The 17,640-nt window shown below is 44.8% G+C and overlaps 1 protein-coding gene across 1 annotated transcript in view; it reads left to right on the top strand.

Moving 5' to 3' along the window:
• Positions 1–17,640, top strand: part of dnah1 (dynein, axonemal, heavy chain 1) — a 68,927-nt gene that overhangs the window by 21,519 nt on the left and 29,768 nt on the right. The window contains exons 28-49 of the mRNA XM_064958294.1: positions 2,496–2,684; positions 4,344–4,449; positions 4,585–4,698; positions 4,817–4,966; positions 6,884–6,970; positions 7,069–7,255; positions 9,032–9,123; positions 9,242–9,396; positions 9,596–9,773; positions 9,879–10,073; positions 10,219–10,338; positions 10,480–10,743; positions 10,827–10,967; positions 11,104–11,264; positions 11,378–11,535; positions 11,626–11,799; positions 11,956–11,985; positions 13,610–13,788; positions 13,883–14,113; positions 14,607–14,803; positions 14,890–15,025; positions 15,106–15,314. Coding sequence (XP_064814366.1) covers positions 2,496–2,684; positions 4,344–4,449; positions 4,585–4,698; positions 4,817–4,966; positions 6,884–6,970; positions 7,069–7,255; positions 9,032–9,123; positions 9,242–9,396; positions 9,596–9,773; positions 9,879–10,073; positions 10,219–10,338; positions 10,480–10,743; positions 10,827–10,967; positions 11,104–11,264; positions 11,378–11,535; positions 11,626–11,799; positions 11,956–11,985; positions 13,610–13,788; positions 13,883–14,113; positions 14,607–14,803; positions 14,890–15,025; positions 15,106–15,314 — 3,453 coding nt within the window. The remainder of the gene's footprint in view (positions 1–2,495; positions 2,685–4,343; positions 4,450–4,584; positions 4,699–4,816; positions 4,967–6,883; positions 6,971–7,068; positions 7,256–9,031; positions 9,124–9,241; positions 9,397–9,595; positions 9,774–9,878; positions 10,074–10,218; positions 10,339–10,479; positions 10,744–10,826; positions 10,968–11,103; positions 11,265–11,377; positions 11,536–11,625; positions 11,800–11,955; positions 11,986–13,609; positions 13,789–13,882; positions 14,114–14,606; positions 14,804–14,889; positions 15,026–15,105; positions 15,315–17,640) is intronic.

Below are 17,640 nucleotides of genomic sequence, written 5' to 3'. Positions count from 1 at the left end.
GTAGCCAGGAGGAAGGCATGGCCAGCCGTTGAGAAATGCTTGTTGAAGTTTTCGATAATCATGGATTTATCGGTGGTGACCGTGTTACCTAGCCTCAGTGCAGTGGGCAGCTGGGAGGAGGTGCTCTTGTTCTCCATGAACTTTACAGTGTCCCATAACTTTTTGGAGTTAGAGCTACAGGATGCAAACTTCTGCCTGAAGAAGCTGGCCTTTGCTTTCCTGACTGACTGCGTGTATTGGTTCCTGACTTCCCTGAACAGTTGCATATCGCGGGGACTATTCGATGCTATTGCAGTCCGCCACAGGATGTTTTTGTGCTGGTCGAGGGCAGTCAGGTCTGGAGTAACCAAGGGCTATATCTGTTCTTGGTTGTGCATTTTTTGAACGGAGCATGCTTATCTAAAATGGTGAGGAAGTTACTTTTCAAGAATGACCAGGCATCCTCAACTGACGGGATGAGGTCAATATCCTTCCAGGATACCCGGGCCAGGTCGATTAGAAAGGCCTGCTCACAGAAGTGTTTTAGGGAGCGTTTGACAGTGATGAGGGGTGGTCGTTTGACTGCGGATCCGTAGCGGATACAGGCAATGAGGCAGTGATCGCTAAGATCCTGGTAGAAGACAGCGGAGGTGTATTTGGAGGGCCAGTTGGTCAGGATGACGTTTATGAGGGTGCACTTGTTTACAGATTTAGGGTTGTACCTGGTGGGATCCTTGATGATTTGTGTGAGTTTGAGGGCATCTAGCTTAGATTGTAGGACTGCCGGGGTGTTAAGCATATCCCAGTTTAAGTCACCTAACAGAACAAACTCTGAAGCTAGATGGGGGGCGATCAATTCACAGATGGTGTCCAGGGCACAGCTGGGAGCTGAGGGGGGCCGGTAGCAGGCGGCAACAGTGAGAGACTTATTTCTGGAGAGAGTAATTTTTAAAATTAGTAGTTCGAACTGTTTGGGTGTGGACCTGGAAAGTATGACATTACTTTGCAGGCTATCTCTGCAGTAGACTGCAACTCCTCCCCCTTTGGCAGTTCTATCTTGACGGAAAATGTTATAGTTGGGTATGGAAATCTCAGAATTTTTGGTGGCCTTCCTGAGCCAGGATTCAGACATGGCAAGGACATCAGGGTTAGCAGAGTGTGCTAAAGCAGTGAGTAAAACAAACTTAGGGAGGAGGCTTCTGATGTTGACATGCATGAAACCAAGGCTTTTTCGATCACAGAAGTCAACAAATGAGGGTGCCTGGGGACATACAGGGCCTGGGTTTACCTCCACATCACCCGCGGAACAGAGGAGGAGTAGTATGAGGGTACGGCTAAAGGCTATCAAAACTGGTCGCCGAGAGCGTTGGGGACAAAGAATAAAAGGAGCAGATTTCTGGGCACGGTAGAATATATTCAGGGCATAATGTGCAGACAGGGGTATGGTGGGGTGCGGGTACAGCGGAGGTAAACCCAGGCACTGGGTGATGATAAGAGAGGTTGTATCTCTGGACATGCTGGTTGTAATGGGTGAGGTCACCACGTGTGGGAGGTGGGACAAAGGAGGTATCAGGGGTATACAGTATACAAGGCATATTGACATTTGAGAGAGACATACAGCGAGGCATACAGTAATCACAGGTGTTGATTACCTTGCTAGCTGAGCCTGAGCCAGTCACTGACTTATATGAACGAAAGGGAAGCTAACCAACCAGCTAGTGCAACACTAAATGCAATTCTCCTTCTATAAGCAAGCTAGCTAGTTACTGTAAAATGCACTGATGCTTCTATACGCAAGCTAGTGTAACGGATGTGAAACGGCTAGCTAGTCAGCGGTGGTGCGAGCTAAATAGCGTTTCAATCGGTGACGTCACTTGCTCTGAGACCTTGAAGTAGTGGTTCCCCTTGCCCTGCAAGGGCCGTGGCTTTTGTGGAGCGATGGGTAGCGATGCTTCGTGGGTGACTGTTGTTGATGTGTGCAGAGGGTCCCTGGTTCTCGCCCGGGTATGGGCGAGGGGACGGTCTAAAGTTATACTGTTACGCTAGCTAGTTACCTTGCTATTTTAGTAACATTATTTTATCTCAATTAATGATTTTTAATGAAGCAGCAAGCAACGTGCTCTGCCGTGAGTCTGTACAGTATCAAGTCTGAGGCTGAGCTGTGCATTTATTTGCCCCCCCAATGTTACAACATAGCAATTGGTGCTTTGGAAACATGCTGAAATACAGACTGGCTGCTGGGAACATGTCTACAACTTATCAGCAAGCTGTTAAACTATCGTAAATAAGTGACAAGCTACACACTGTTTATAAGTGCAGTGCCCAAAATCTATAGCTAGCAGGAGATAAAATTCCATCCCAGTGTTTGTCAGTGAAGCTAGCAGCAGGCAGGCTACAATAAGCTAAAACCAGTTGATGAAAACACTGGGGACTGATATACTTGCACATGGCTGTTCGATAAAGGATTTAGGGTTTGTGAGTCTATGGTCTCACCCCTTGCTCCCTCCCCCTCTCAGGTGCTACCTGACCCTGACAGGGGCACTGCACCTGAAGTTCGGAGGGGCCCCTGCGGGTCCAGCAGGAACAGGGAAGACAGAGACCACTAAAGACTTGGGGAAAGCCCTGGCTATCCAGACTGTAGTCTTCAACTGCTCGGATCAGCTGGACTTCATCGCCATGGGCAAGTTCCTCAAGGGACTGGCCAGGTTAGTCCTTATATAAAACACCAAACTGGTATAAATATAACTTGTATGTGCTACAAAAGAACACAAGCCTTATTCTAAAATTAATTAAATTGTATTTTTTCCTCATCAATCTACACACAAGACCCCATAATGACAAAGCAATTTTTAGCACATTTATTAAAAACAAAACACTGAAATATTACATTTCCATAAATATTCAGACCCTTTACTCAGTACATTGTTGATGCATTTTTGGCAGCGATTACAGTCTTGAGTCTTCTTGGGTATAACGTCTTGGCACCTGTATTTGGGGAGTTTTTTCCCATTCTTGTCTGCAGATCCTCTCAAGCTCTGTCAGGTTGCATGGGGAGTGCAGCTTCACAGCTATTTTCACTTTTCTCCAGAGATGTTCGATTGGGTTCAAGTCTGGGCCCTGTCTGGGCCACTCAAGGACAATCATAGACTTGTCCCGAAACCACTCATGCACTGTGTGCTTAGGGTTATTGTCCTGTGGGAAGGTGAACCTTCGTGCTTCACCGTACGGATGTGGCCATGTTTCTTCCAGACGTGACGTTTGGCCTTTAGGAGTCCTCTAGGTGCCTCTTGGCAAACTGCAAGCGGACTGTCATGCCTACTACTGAGGAGTGGCATCCATCTGGCCACTCCACCATGAAGGCCTGATTGATGGAGTGCTGCAGAGATGGTTATCTTTCTGGAAGGTTATCCCATCTCCACAGAGGAACTCTGGAGCTCTGTCAGAGTGACCATCGGGTTCTTATTCACCTCTCCGACCAAGGCCCTTCCCCCCTGATTGCACAGTTTGGCTGGGCGGCCAGCACTAGGAAGAGTCTTGGTGTTTCCAAACCTCTTTCATTTAAGAATGATGGAGGCCAAGTGGCGCAGCGGTCAAAGGCACTGCATCGCAGTGCTAGAGGCATCGCTACAGATCCGTGTTCTCCCAAGTCTGTACGGGAGATGCAGCGATGGGACAAGACTTTAACTACAAATTTGGAGAAAAAGGGGTAAAATAATAATAATAAATGAAAAATAACAACAGAGAAAAAAACTACAATTTAGAAAACAAATTGAATGATGGAGGCCACTGTGTTATTGGGAACCTTCAATACTGTAGAAATGTTTTGGTACCCTTCCCCAGATCTGTGACTCGACACAATCCTGTCTCGGAGCTCTACGGACAGTTCCTTCGACCTCATGGCTTGGTTTTTGCTCTGACATGCAATGTCAACTGTGGGACCTTATATAGACAGGTGTGTGCCTTTCCAAATCATGTCTAATCAATTGAATTTACCGCAGGTGGACTGCAAACAATTTGTACAAACATCTCAAGGATGGATCAATGGAAACAGGATGCAGCTGAGCTCACTTTCGAGTCTCATAGCAAAGGGTCTGAATACTTATATAAATAAGGTTTCTGTTTTTTATTTTTAATACATTTGCAAAAATGTCTAAAAACCTGTTTATGCTTTGTCATTGTGGGTTATTGTGTGTAGAATGATGAAGAAAAAATACAATAAATACAATCCATTTTAGAATAAGACTGTAACGGAACAAAATGTGGGAAAAAGGAAGGGGTCTGAACTTTCCAAATGCATTGTATATCCTGTTGAATGTATTTAAATTGTTTTGTGGGGCTACTGTGATCTACTGTATCTCCTGTAGTTCTGGAGCCTGGGCATGTTTTGATGAGTTTAACCGCATTGATGTGGAGGTGCTGTCAGTGGTGGCCCAACAAATCGCCACCATCAATAAGGCCCAGCATCAGAGGGTGAACAAAAACATACACAAACACAGTCATAGACAACATGTATACAGTCAATAGTGCATACACACATGAAACTATTACAGATTTCAATGTCTGTGTGTGCGTGTGTTTGTTTCTGTGTGTGTTTGTGTCTCTCAGGCGGAGCGATTTGTGTTTGAGGGGCAAGAGATCCCTCTTGTTGCGTCTTGTGCTGTTTTCATCACCATGAACCCTGGTTACGCCGGCCGCACTGAACTACCAGATAACCTAAAGGTAGCTCCATAAAATTGCCCAAAAACATTTAAAAGTTCACATCCCTGGCAGGGTATTGTAAAAACAAAGCACTGAGGTGTGACTGTAACACATTATTTTTCTATCTGTTTGTCTTAAGGCTCTGTTCCGTCCTGTTGCTATGATGGTCCCTGATTATGCTATGATCGCTGAGATCTCTCTCTACTCCTTTGGCTTCAGCGATGCTAAAGTCCTCTCCAAGAAGATCACCACCACCTTCAAACTGTCCTCCGAGCAGCTCAGCTCCCAGGTGGTACCCTAGTCTACATAGAATCTTTGCCCCGGTACCCATACCCGCATCATGCCTTATTGAGGGTCAAGCTTTATATACAGTGCTGTATTTCTTTGTGAAAGTTGTCGTGGAAATTATAATCAATAATGAGTAGAGACAAGGTCAGTCATCAATCAGGGTATTACTTTATTCAAAATGTATTCATAACATCAATAAATTATTGCAATAATGAAGCTGGTCAACGACCCACCCGTAGGTGATTCGTTGACAGCCCAACGAGCGGATTTGAGCCACAGCATTTTATAGCAAAGCACATGCCCTGAATGTTCATGACAAACAACAGATGTATGGAATGGGTCACAAGGTTAGGATATGTATGAAAGATACTAATAATTTACAGCAGACTATATCTGCTGTAAAGACTTCTCATTGTGTAGAAACCAGGGTCTGACCCCCAAAACAAAGTTCCTCTCATCATTATCCATACCGGAGCCATCTCCACCCTGGTACCTCCCAGCACATAAACACCAACTCATTCTATGGAATGCGGGCTCCGAGAGAGAACAAGACCATCATAAATCAGTTGTTAAGAGTTAAATCTCAGAAGCTCCTCTCAGTTCACACAAACACAATAGAGTTCTAAGAACCCTATTTTGTTGCATAAAACAACCATTTGATGCAATAACAGTATTATTAACATAATCATGTAATTTCTCCACGATAATCCCCCATTTTGAGATTTTTCTCAACCTAATAGAAAATTACAAGGTTTAAAACATTAATTCACATGTAGAAAACAAACAAGGCCCAACCCAACCCAAACTTATAGGGTTAAAAAAACGTCCTTGCACTAGTATACTACTGTCACGACTTGCGCCAAAATTGGTCCCTCTCCTTGTTCGGGCAGCGTTCGGCGGTCGACGTCACCGGTCTTCCAGCCATCGCTGCTCCACCTTTCATTTTCCATTTGTTTTGTCTTGTTTACCTGCACACCTGGTCTCCTCATAATTACTGTGTATTTAGCCCTCTGTTCCCTCCATGTCTGTGTGGGCTATTGTTTATTGTCGAGGCACGTTTCCGGCTGGTTAGCGCCAGGTTTTATGTATAACTGTGTTTTGTGGCAGCTGGTACTTTGTACTTTGTTTGTGGTACTGTGTGCTGCCTTACTTGTTTTGGGCATTTGGTGATGGTGACGCTGTTGCGTTCTGGGCTTACTATTTGCCTCAGTAAAGTACTTCGTGTTCACTCATCTCTGCTCTCCTGCGCCTGACTTCCATACACCAGCTACACCCACCGTTGACAACTACCATTGTAAATGAACATCTGTTGGTTCATTGAGCCTTTTCACTTAACATAAAATTATCCTTCATTGGGAATGATATAAACATTAAAATATTGTTAAGAATCTAATCAGAGTACATTTTTCATCAGTATGAAACAAATCATCTTGTTGATACTGAGTATGCTCCCATTGGTCAGCATGGGGGAAATAACTATTTCCATCCCCAAAAACAAAAACTTGCATATCTTGTTGGATAAATCCAGGTAGTGACTCCTGGTTTAAGGGAAATTGATTCCATTGGTGCCTAATGAACATGATCCAGGTCAAGCATCATGATTCAACTATTTATAAGGCAACTCCTATAGTCTCTATGTGCCATTAGCACCATACCTGCTATAGTTCCAGAGTATTATCATTGTCATCAAAAATGTAATTTGATAATGGATATAAGTCAAATAGATTAGGATCAGTTTCACCCTCTCCATTCACCAATCAATCCATAATACATGAGTTGCTTCACTCAAAGTGAAAACCCTCAGTTTTAAGAACCCTATTTTGTTACATAAAACAACCATTTGATGCAATAACAGTATTATTAACATAATCTTGTAATTTCTCCACAATAAAGTTTGACTGATGTATATGTGTGCAAGGATCACTATGACTTTGGTATGAGAGCTGTGAAGACCGTGATCTCTGCTGCTGGAAACTTGAAGAGGGAGAATCAAGATATGAATGAGGTTAGAACAACACTTTATATGCCTAAATACACTGACCAGGCTATCAATAATGTAATCGGCCTGATGTAATCGGCCTGTCTCCCACCTCTAATTTCCAGGAACTGATCTGTCTACGGGCCATACGAGACGTCAACGTCCCCAAGTTCCTCCAAGATGACCTCAAGCTTTTCAACGGCATTGTGTCCGATCTCTTCCCCAAGATACGGGAGGAGCCCATCGACTACGGCACCCTGGAGAAGTCAATTCGCAATGTGTGTGCAAAGAAGAACCTCAAGGATGTGGATGGTTTGTACTCTATGGGGACACACAGCTTGTTTTTGTACTGCTTATTAGTGATACTGTGCTATTGAGATTAGAATATACAGTGCCTTGCGAAAGTATTCGGCCCCCTTGAACTTTGCGACCTTTTGCCACATTTCAGGCTTCAAACATAAAGATATAAAACTGTATTTTTTTGTGAAGAATCAACAACAAGTGGCACACAATCATGAAGTGGAACGACATTTATTGGATGTTTCAAACTCTTTTAACAAATCAAAAACTGAAAAATTGGGCGTGCAAAATTATTCAGCCCCTTTACTTTCAGTGCAGCAAACTCTCTCCAGAAGTTCAGTGAGGATCTCTGAGTGATCCAATGTTGACCTAAATGACTAATGATGATAAATACAATCCACCTGTGTGTAATCAAGTCTCCGTATAAATGCACCTGCACTGTGATAGTCTCAGAGGTCTGTTAAAAGCGCAGAGAGCATCATGAAGAACAAGGAGCACACCAGGCAGGTCCGAGATACTGTTGTGAAGAAGTTTAAAGCCGGATTTGGATACAAAAAGATTTCTCAAGCTTTAAACATCCCAAGGAGCACTGTGCAAGCGATAATATTGAAATGGAAGGAGTATCAGACCACTGCAAATCGACCAAGACCTGGCCGTCCCTCTAAACTTTCAGCTCAAACAAGGAGAAAACTGATCAGAGATGCAGCCAAGAGGCCCATGATCACTCTGGATGAACTGCAGAGATCCACAGCTGAGGTGGGAGACTCTGTCCATAGGACAACAATCAGTCGTATATTGCACAAATCTGGCCTTTATGGAAGAGTGGCAAGAAGAAAGCCATTTCTTAAAGATATCCATAAAAAGTGTTGTTTAACGTTTGCCACAAGCCACCTGGGAGACACACCAAACATGTGGAAGAAGGTGCTCTGGTCAGATGAAACCAAAATTGAACTTTTTGGCAACAATGCAAAATGTTATGTTTGGCGTAAAAGCAACACAGCTCATCACCCTGACCACACCATCCCCACTGTCAAACATGGTGGTGGCAGCATCATGGTTTGGGCCTGCTTTTCTTCAGCAGGGACAGGGAAGATGGGTAAAATTGATGGGAAGATGGATGGAGCCAAATACAGGACCATTCTGGAAGAAAACCTGATGGAGTCTGCAAAAGACCTGAGACTGGGACGGAGATTTGTCTTCCAACAAGACAATGATCCAAAACATAAAGAAAAATCTACAATGGAATGGTTCAAAAATAAACATATCCAGGTGTTAGAATGGCCAAGTCAAAGTCCAGACCTGAATCCAATCGAGAATCTGTGGAAAGAACTGAAAACTGCTGTTCACAAATGCTCTCCATCCAACCTCACTGAGCTCGAGCTGTTTTGCAAGGAGGAATGGGAAAAAATTTCAGTCTCTCGATGTGCAAAACTGATAGAGACATACCCCAAGCGACTTACAGCTGTAATCGCAGCAAAAGGTGGCGCTACAAAGTATTAACTTAAGGGGGCTGAATAATTTTGCACGCCCAATTTTTCAGTTTTTGATTTGTTAAAAAAGTTTGAAATATCCAATAAATGTCGTTCCACTTCATGATTGTGTCCCACTTGTTGTTGATTCTTCACAAAAAAATACAGTTTTACATCTTTATGTTTGAAGCCTGAAATGTGGCAAAAGGTCGCAAAGTTCAAGGGGGCCGAATACTTTCGCAAGGCACTGTAGGTATAAATTAGGAGGGAAATAATATATATTTTTTAACATGGTTTCATTTCCCATGTGTAAATGCAGGATACATCACCAAATGTATTCAGCTGTATGAGACTACTGTTGTGAGGCATGGACTGATGTTGGTGGGACCGTCCGGCTCTGGAAAAACCAAGGTCTGCATTCCCCAAAAACCTCTCTTTTACCAGCAACACATGATATGTATTTGAAGATGATTCTGGTATTACAAATGAATGTAATATAATTGCCATTGGCTTGTGGATTGTGTGTCAGTGTTATGAGATCCTAGGGAAAGCGATGACGGCTCTGCAGGGCCAGGTCTCTGTGAGTGGTGGTGTTTATGAGGCTGTACAGACCTATGTCCTCAACCCCAAGTCCATTACCATGGGGCAGCTCTACGGGGAGTTTGACCTGTTGACACATGAATGGTGAGTAATTGCTCCATGTGCACATAACAGACCATCGCATACCATATGTAGATTTGGGCACATACAGTACATAAACACTTATACACCTGGTACATTACAAACACACATCCAGTAGATAGCATATTGACTATCCTGAACACTCTCACACATCCATGCACACACACTCATGCCTCTTCTCCCTCTGTGTGTCTCCCTTCAGGTCGGATGGTATCCTGTCCTCTCTGATCCGTGGGGGGTCGTCCTCCATGGACGAGGAGAAGAAGTGGTACATGTTTGATGGGCCAGTGGACGCTGTGTGGATCGAGAACATGAACACTGTGCTGGATGACAATAAAAAACTCTGCCTGAGCTCTGGAGAGATCATCAAGCTCACAGACGTGAGAAACCTTTACATCTCTTCTGTCAGTTTTCCCTCTCTCATTTTGTTCCACACCTCATACCAGTTATGCACATTCATAATACATGTGTGTATCCTCCTCCAGGTGCAGACGATGATGTTTGAGGTGCAGGACCTAGCGGTGGCGTCCCCGGCCACAGTGTCTCGTTGTGGGATGGTGTACCTGGAGCCTAGCATCCTGGGCCTCACGCCCTTCACTGAGTGCTGGCTGAGGACGGTCCCCGAACCCCTGAGGCCCTACACAGACCAGCTCAATTCCCTCTTCATCAGGTTTCTCCAGGTAACACAGAGGGCCACTCAACAGGCATTTTATTAATGTTTATTCCACTTTACAACTGTATCATAAGTTAGTCGTTGTGAGTGTCTGGCTGTGTCAGGCCTTGTTCTGTTGGGCCTCGGGGAAAATTGAGTCTGTGTGTCTCTAGGATTCCATCACGTTTGTAAGGAAATCTGTGAAAGAGGTCATCTTGTCCATGGACAGCAACCTCACATGCAGTCTGCTCAAACTGCTGGACTGTTTCTTCCAACCCTTCATCCATCGAGAGGTCAGTGAACACCACTCCATGCCACAAACACCCACACAATCTACCCACCATCAGGAGACAAAAGGGATGAGTGATCAGCTGAGGTGATGGAGATGTTCATCTCTTGATGACTAGTCTGTCATGTACTGTGTGTTTGGCCAGGGGGAGAGGCCTCTTCTGCAGGAGAAGCTTGACCGGTTAAAGGAGCTGATTGAGCCCTGGTTCATCTTCTCTCTGGTGTGGAGTGTGGGAGCCACAGGGGACGCCCCCAGCTGCCAGCGCTTCAGTGCTTGGCTCAGGGCCAAGATGGCAGAGGAGAAGGTTGAGTTGTGTTTTCCAGAGGAAGGCCTGGTGTATGACTACCAGCTTGATGATGCAGGAATCAGCAACATGGGAGACGAAGAGGAGGAGGACAGAGGGAGGAAGGTGAGCATTTGAAAAGCAAACATTCTGGAAATACCTTTAGAAACATAAAGGGCCATACAAGTGACATACATCCTGTTGAGTAGGTGCACTGGGTCAGTTGGATGAAATCTGCCCAGAATGTGGTCATCACGCCAGAGACCAGCTACTCTGACATCATCGTACCCACCCCAGACACAGTCCGCATTTCCTTCCTGATGGATATGCTGCTGTCTAACAAGAAGCCTGTAAGTGCCGCCCAATAAGGCACTCATAAATAGTGTATTATCAGTGTATCATTCCTGGTGAAAGCTTTTGTGAGTGTAATGGAGGAGTCTTTTTGTGAGTAGAGTTGTTCTTAGTCTGAGGCCCTGTGTTGACCAGGTGCTGTGCATTGGACCGACCGGCACAGGAAAGACCCTGACCATGTCTGACAAGCTGCTGAAGAACATGCCTGCTGAGTACATTACACACTTCCTTATGTTTTCTGCTCGTACTTCAGCCAACCAGACACAGGATTATATTGATAGCAAACTGGACAAGAGGTAAGCCTTTTACCAACATCTCTCTTTGTACTGTATGATCTGTGCTGTAATGTCTAAAGGCATTCTCATTCCTTTATATACTGACCTCTCCAACCAAAGCATGTATTTGTCAGGCGTAAGGGTGTGTTTGGGCCTCCCCTGGGGAAGTATTTTATCTTCTTCATTGATGACCTGAACATGCCCATTCTGGAGACCTACGGGGCCCAGCCCCCCATTGAGCTTCTCCGCCAGTGGATGGACCATGGAGGCTGGTATGACAGGAAGCAGATAGGTGAGGACCCTTCCTCCAAAGCTGAGTCTGCACATCTAGCTCCCATGGCTCTGTGAAGGCCACCACATTGAACTCTGCTTTGTCCTGCAGGCACTTTTAAACACCTGGTAGACATCAACTTTGCGTGCGCTATGGGACCCCCAGGAGGGGGCAGGAACCCCATCACCCAGCGTTTCACACGCCACTTTAACTTCCTCTCCTTCACTGAGATGGAGGACGCCAGCAAGAAGAAGATCTTCTCTACTATCCTGGGCAACTGGATGGGTGAGAGAGCCTGACTGCCGAAAATGTATCCAACTGATGTTCATTTTGGTGAAGGGTTGAGGGTGGCTGAGGTATGGTTGAGTCACCAGTCACATTGAGGAGGTAGTTTGTTAAGTTGCTGCAATCCTTTCTAATATATTTGTTGCTTTCTTACAGATGGAAATATAAGTAAAAAGGAACCAGGGAGTAAGTCAGAGAGGGAGACAGAGAGACAGAAGAAGGAGAGAGAGAAAGAGAAGACTGACGCTCTAGAAATATGTTACCATGCATCATTATTTTAAACTCAGCAAAAAAGAAACGTCCCCTTTTCAGGACCCTGTCTTTCAAAGATAATTCGTAAAAATCCAAATAACTTCACAGATCTTCATTGTAAAGACTTTAAACACTGTTTCCCATGCTTATTCAAAGAACCATAAACAATTAATAAACATGCACCTGTGGAACGGTCGTTAAGACACTAACATCTTACAGACAGTAGGCAATTAAGGTCACAGTTATGAAAACATAGGACTCTAAAGAGGCCTTTCTACTGATTCTGGAAAAACACCAAAAGAAAGATGCCCAAGGTCCCTGCTCATCTGCGTGAACGTGTCTTAGACATGCTGCAAGGAGGCATGAGGAATGCAGATGTGGCCAGGTCAATAAATAGCAATGTCTGTGGCCAGGGCAATGTCACAATGCTTGTGAGACGCCTAAGACAGCACTACATGGAGACAGGACGGACAGCTGATCGTCCTCGCAGTGGCAGACCACGTGTAACAACACCTGCACAGGATCGGTACATCTGAACATCACACCTGCGGGACAGGTACAGGATGGCAGGTACAGGATGACAATTGCCCGAGTTACACCAGGAACGCACAATCACTGCATCAGTGCTCAGACTGTCCGCAATATTCGGTAAGGTTGTTCCTCACCAGACGGTAAGGCTGTTGTAAGGCTGTTCCTCATCAGACATCACTGGTAACAACGTCGCCTATGGGCACAAACCCACCGTCTCTGGACCAGACAGGACTGGCAAAAAGTGCTCTTCACTGACGAGTCACAGTTTTGTCTCACCAGGGGTGATGGTTGGATTCGCCTTTATCGTCGAAGGATTGAGCTTTACACCAAGGCCTGTACTCTGGAGCGGGGTCGATTTGGAGGTGGAGGGTCCGTCATGGTCTGGGGCGGTGTATCACAGCATCATCGGACTGAGCATGTTGTCATTGCAGGCAATCTCAATGTTGTGCATTACCGGAAAGACATCCTACTCCCTCATGTGGTACCCTTCCTGCAGGCTCATCCTGACATGATCCTCCAGCATGACAATGCCACCAGCCATACTGCTCGTTCTGTGCGTGATTTCCTGCAAGACAGGAATGTCAGTGTTCTGCCATGGCCAGCAAAGAGCCCGGCTCTCAATCCCATTGATCACGTCTGAGACCTGTTAGAATTGAGGGCGAGGGCTCGGGCCATTCCCTACAGAAATATCTGGGAACTTGCAGGTGCTCATGGACACATTATTCAATTTCTGTTAGTCACTAGTCTGTGAAACTGTTTCAGTTTATGTCTCAGTTGTTGAATCATGTTATGTTCATACAAATATTTACACGTTAAGTTTACTGGAAATAAACGCAGTTGACAGTGAGAGGACGTTTCTTTTTTTGCTGAGTTTAGTCATTTATGTAGATTATTAATACGTGTAGATGTTGATGAAATTCTAAACTATTAAATTGTTACTGGTCTTCTTTACTCACACAAAAAGTTCTCCATATGTCTTTGCTAATTTTATATCCAACCCGTCTCCCTTACCCCTCTTTTCCCTCAGGACCTGTTCCAGAGATCCAGCCTCTGAACGGGCCTCTGGTGGACGCCACTATCTGTGTCTACGCCACCATCACTTCCCAGCTCCTTCCCACACCAGCCAAATCCCACTACACATTCAACCTTAGGGACCTTTCCAAGGTCTTCCAGGGCATCCTGATGGCAGAGGCTACCAAGATAGAGGTAAATGACTGACGGCTCAAACATGAGATCATACAGTATAGAAACCCTGAAAGGCTCTTCAAACGGAGGATGTGCTGCTTGTTTTGATTCTCAGGACAAGATGCACTTGCTGCAGTTGTGGTACCATGAAAGCTGCCGGGTGTTCCAGGACCGGCTGGTGAGTGCTGAGGACCGGGACTGGTTTGATAAGCTCCTACAGGCCCGCATTGAGGAGTTTGGCTGCAGCTTTGAGGATGCTGTGCCCTGCCAGCCGGTCCTGTTTGGAGACTTCATGATCCCCGGAGCTGACAACAAAGCCTACCAGCTCATTGAGGACAGGGAGAAGGTGATACTTCACTGCTAAACTTAAAGGGCAACTCCACCACTTTTCAACCTTGTTTTCATTATCTTCAGAACAATACCAGTGCAAACATACAGTATGTGAAAACAGTACATTTCTACAAAAATATAACGTTACAAAGTTCTACCTGATGGCTTCATCAAAAGTTAAAGAATTTTAAAAACAGTGTTTTTCAAACACTTTGCTGTGACGTGGGGAGCAAGAAAATACCCTCCCTTGGACTAGAAACTCGTTGCACTTTTTGAAAATCACTTTTCTTTAGGACCTTTCTTATCTTTTTAACCACAGATCATAGAATCACGCTGTTTTCACATATGTAGTAGACACTGGTTTGGTATGGGAGATGATGAATATGAAGTTGAAAAGTGGCGGTATTGCCCTTTAAAAGACTTCCATAAAAACGTTTGGTTACACTACTAGGGTAGTAATGAGATTTCTGGGTGTTTTTCATCCCAATACTGTCTTGTGACTCCCACAGCTGGCCAGAGTCATGGAGGAGTACATGGATGACTATAACCAGATCAGCACCACCAAGATGAAGCTGGTGCTCTTCATGGATGCCATCCAGCATGTGTGCCGCATCAGCCGCATCCTGCGCCAGCCCCTGGGAAATGCCCTTCTCCTGGGGGTCGGGGGCAGCGGGCGCCAGTCACTCACCAAGCTGGCCACGCACATGTGAGGCTCATACCTTCTATTTTATTAAACATCTGAAAGAATGTTACTGTGATAATATGGTGTTAATATGTTGATTTACACCTCAGGTCAGACTATGAGTGTTTCCAGATTGAGCTCGCTAAGAACTACGGCCACACAGAGTGGAGGGAAGACCTCAAGAGCATCATGCTGAAGGCTGGCCTGCAGAATGTACAGATCACCTTTCTGTTTGTAGACACACAGGCAAGTACTTTTTCACAGTGTCAGCACTTACACATACCCACTTATCGACATGCCCTCTAACCCCGTGTGTTTTACCTCAGATCAAGAGCGAGTCGTTCTTGGAGGATGTGAATAACATCCTGAACTCTGGTGACGTGCCCAACCTCTATGCGGCGGACGAGCAGGAGCGCATCCTGACCGCTATGAAGCCTGTGGTGCAGGACCTAGGCCAGCAGCCCACCAAAGCCAACCTCATGACTGCCTACATAAAAAGAGTCCGCAGTAACATCCACACCGTGCTCTGCATGAGGTTAGACTCATGGCACTGTATCCATACATGTACAGTGCATTCGGAAAGTATTCAGACCCGTCGACTTTTTCCACATTTTGTTACATTATCGCCTTATTCTAAAATGAATTAGATATCATTTTTTCCTCATCAATCTACACACAATACCATGTAATGACAACCCCCCCACCCAAAAAAATTGACATTTTTCTAATTTCTTACACATAGAAAACCAAAATATCACATTTACATAAGTATTCAAACCCTTTACTCAGTACATTGTTGAAGCACCTTTGGCAGCGATTACACCCTTGAGTCTTCTTAGGAATAACGCTACAAGCTAGGCACACCTGTATTTGGGGAGTTTTTCCCCATTCTTGTCTGCAGATCCTCTCAAGCTCTGTCAGTGTGGATGGGGAGTGCTGCTGCACAGCTATTTTCACGTTTTTCCAGAGATGTTCGATTGGGTTCAAGTACGGACACTGGCTGGGCCACTCGAGGACATTCATAGACTTGTCCCGAAGCCACTCCTGCGTTGTCGTGGCTGTGTGCTTAGGGTTATTGTCCTGTGGGAAGGTGAACCTTCGCCCCAGTCTGAGGTCCTGTGCGCTCTGGAGCAGATTTCTATCGAGGATCTCTCTGTTCTTTGCTTCGTTCATCTTTCCCTTGATCCTGACCAGTCTCCCAGTCCCTGCCGCTGAAAAACATCCCCACAGCATGTTGCTGCCACCACCGTGCTTCACTGTACGGATGTGGCCAGGTTTCTTTCAGATGTGACTTTTGGCATTCAGGCCAAAGATTTCCATCTTGCTTTCATCAGATCAGAGAATCTTGTTTCTCATGGTCAGAGTCCTTTAGTTGCCTCTTGGCAAACTGCAAGCGGGCTGTCGTGCCTACTACTGAGGAGTGGCATCCATCTGGCCACTTTACCATGAGGCCTGATTGATAGAGTGCTGCAGAGATGGTTATCTTTCTGGAAGGTTATCCCATCTCCACAGAGGAACTCTGGAGCTCTGTCAGAGTGACCATCAGGTTCTTGGTCACCTCCCTGTCCAAGGCCCTTCTCCACCGATTGCTCAGTCTTGGTGGTTCCAAACTTCTTCCGTTTAAAAATGATGGAGACCACTGTGTTCTTGGGGACCATCAATGCTGCAGTAATGCTTTGGTTCCCTTCCTCATCTGTTCCTCGACACAATCCTGTCTCGGAGTTCTACTGACAATTCCTTCAACCTCATGGCTTGGTTTTTGCTCTGACATGCACTGTCAACTGTGGGACCTTTATATAGACAAGTATGTGCCTTTCCAAATCATGTCCAATCAATTGAATTTACCACAGGTGGACTCCAATTAAGTTGTAGAAACATCTCAAGGATGATTAATGGAAACAGGATGCACATGAGCTCAATTTTGAGTCTCATAGCAAAGGGTCTGAATATTTATGTAAATAAGGTATTTCCGTTTTTTATTTTTTTAAACATTTGCAAAAATGTCTAAAAACCTGTTTATGCTTTGTCATTATGGGGTATTGTGTGTAGATTGATGTGGAATTGTATTTTTTTTAAATCAATTTTAGAATAAGGCTGTAACGTAACAAAATGTGGAAAAAGTCAAAGGGTCTGAATACTTTCCAAATGCACTGTATATCTGCCTATCACGCCTACACTGTCACTGTTGCACACACACTCCGTCACACACACCACCATGCACACACCCACCCACTGCTTTTGCTGCTGCCATACTGTTTACTATTATTAATCCTTCTATCGGTCACTTTCTCCTAATCCCCGCCTTCATGCACAGTACCAGTCAAAAGTTTGGACACACCTACTCAGTCCAGGGTTTTTCTTTATTTTTAGTATTTTCTACTTTGTACAGTAATAGTGAAGACATTAAAAACTATGAAATAACACATATGGGATCATGTAGTAACCAAAAAAGTGTTAAACAAATAAAAATCTATTTTATATTTGAGATTCTTCAAAGTAGCCACCCTTTACCTTGATGAAAGCTTTGCACACTCTTGGCATTCTCTCAACCAGGTTCATGAGGTAGTCACTTGGAATGCATTTCAATTAACAAGTGTGCTTTGTTAAAAGTTAATTTGTGGAATTTCTTTATGCGTTAGAGCCAATCAGTTGTGTTGTGACAAGGTAGGGAAACGACAGTCCATTATTACTTTAAGACATGAAGGTCAGTCAATACGGAAAATTCCAAGAACTTTGAAAGTTTCTTCAAGTGCAGCCATAAAAACCATCAAGCACTAAGCTCTCATGAGGACCGGCACATGAAAGAAAGACCCAGAGTTAGTTCATTAGAGTTACCAGCCTCAGAAATTGTAGCCCAAATA

The sequence above is a fragment of the Oncorhynchus masou genome, chromosome 5, assembly GCF_036934945.1.
Source record: "Oncorhynchus masou masou isolate Uvic2021 chromosome 5, UVic_Omas_1.1, whole genome shotgun sequence".
NCBI classification, from domain to species: domain Eukaryota; kingdom Metazoa; phylum Chordata; class Actinopteri; order Salmoniformes; family Salmonidae; genus Oncorhynchus; species Oncorhynchus masou.
This window is presented reverse-complemented; position numbering and strand designations above follow the sequence as displayed.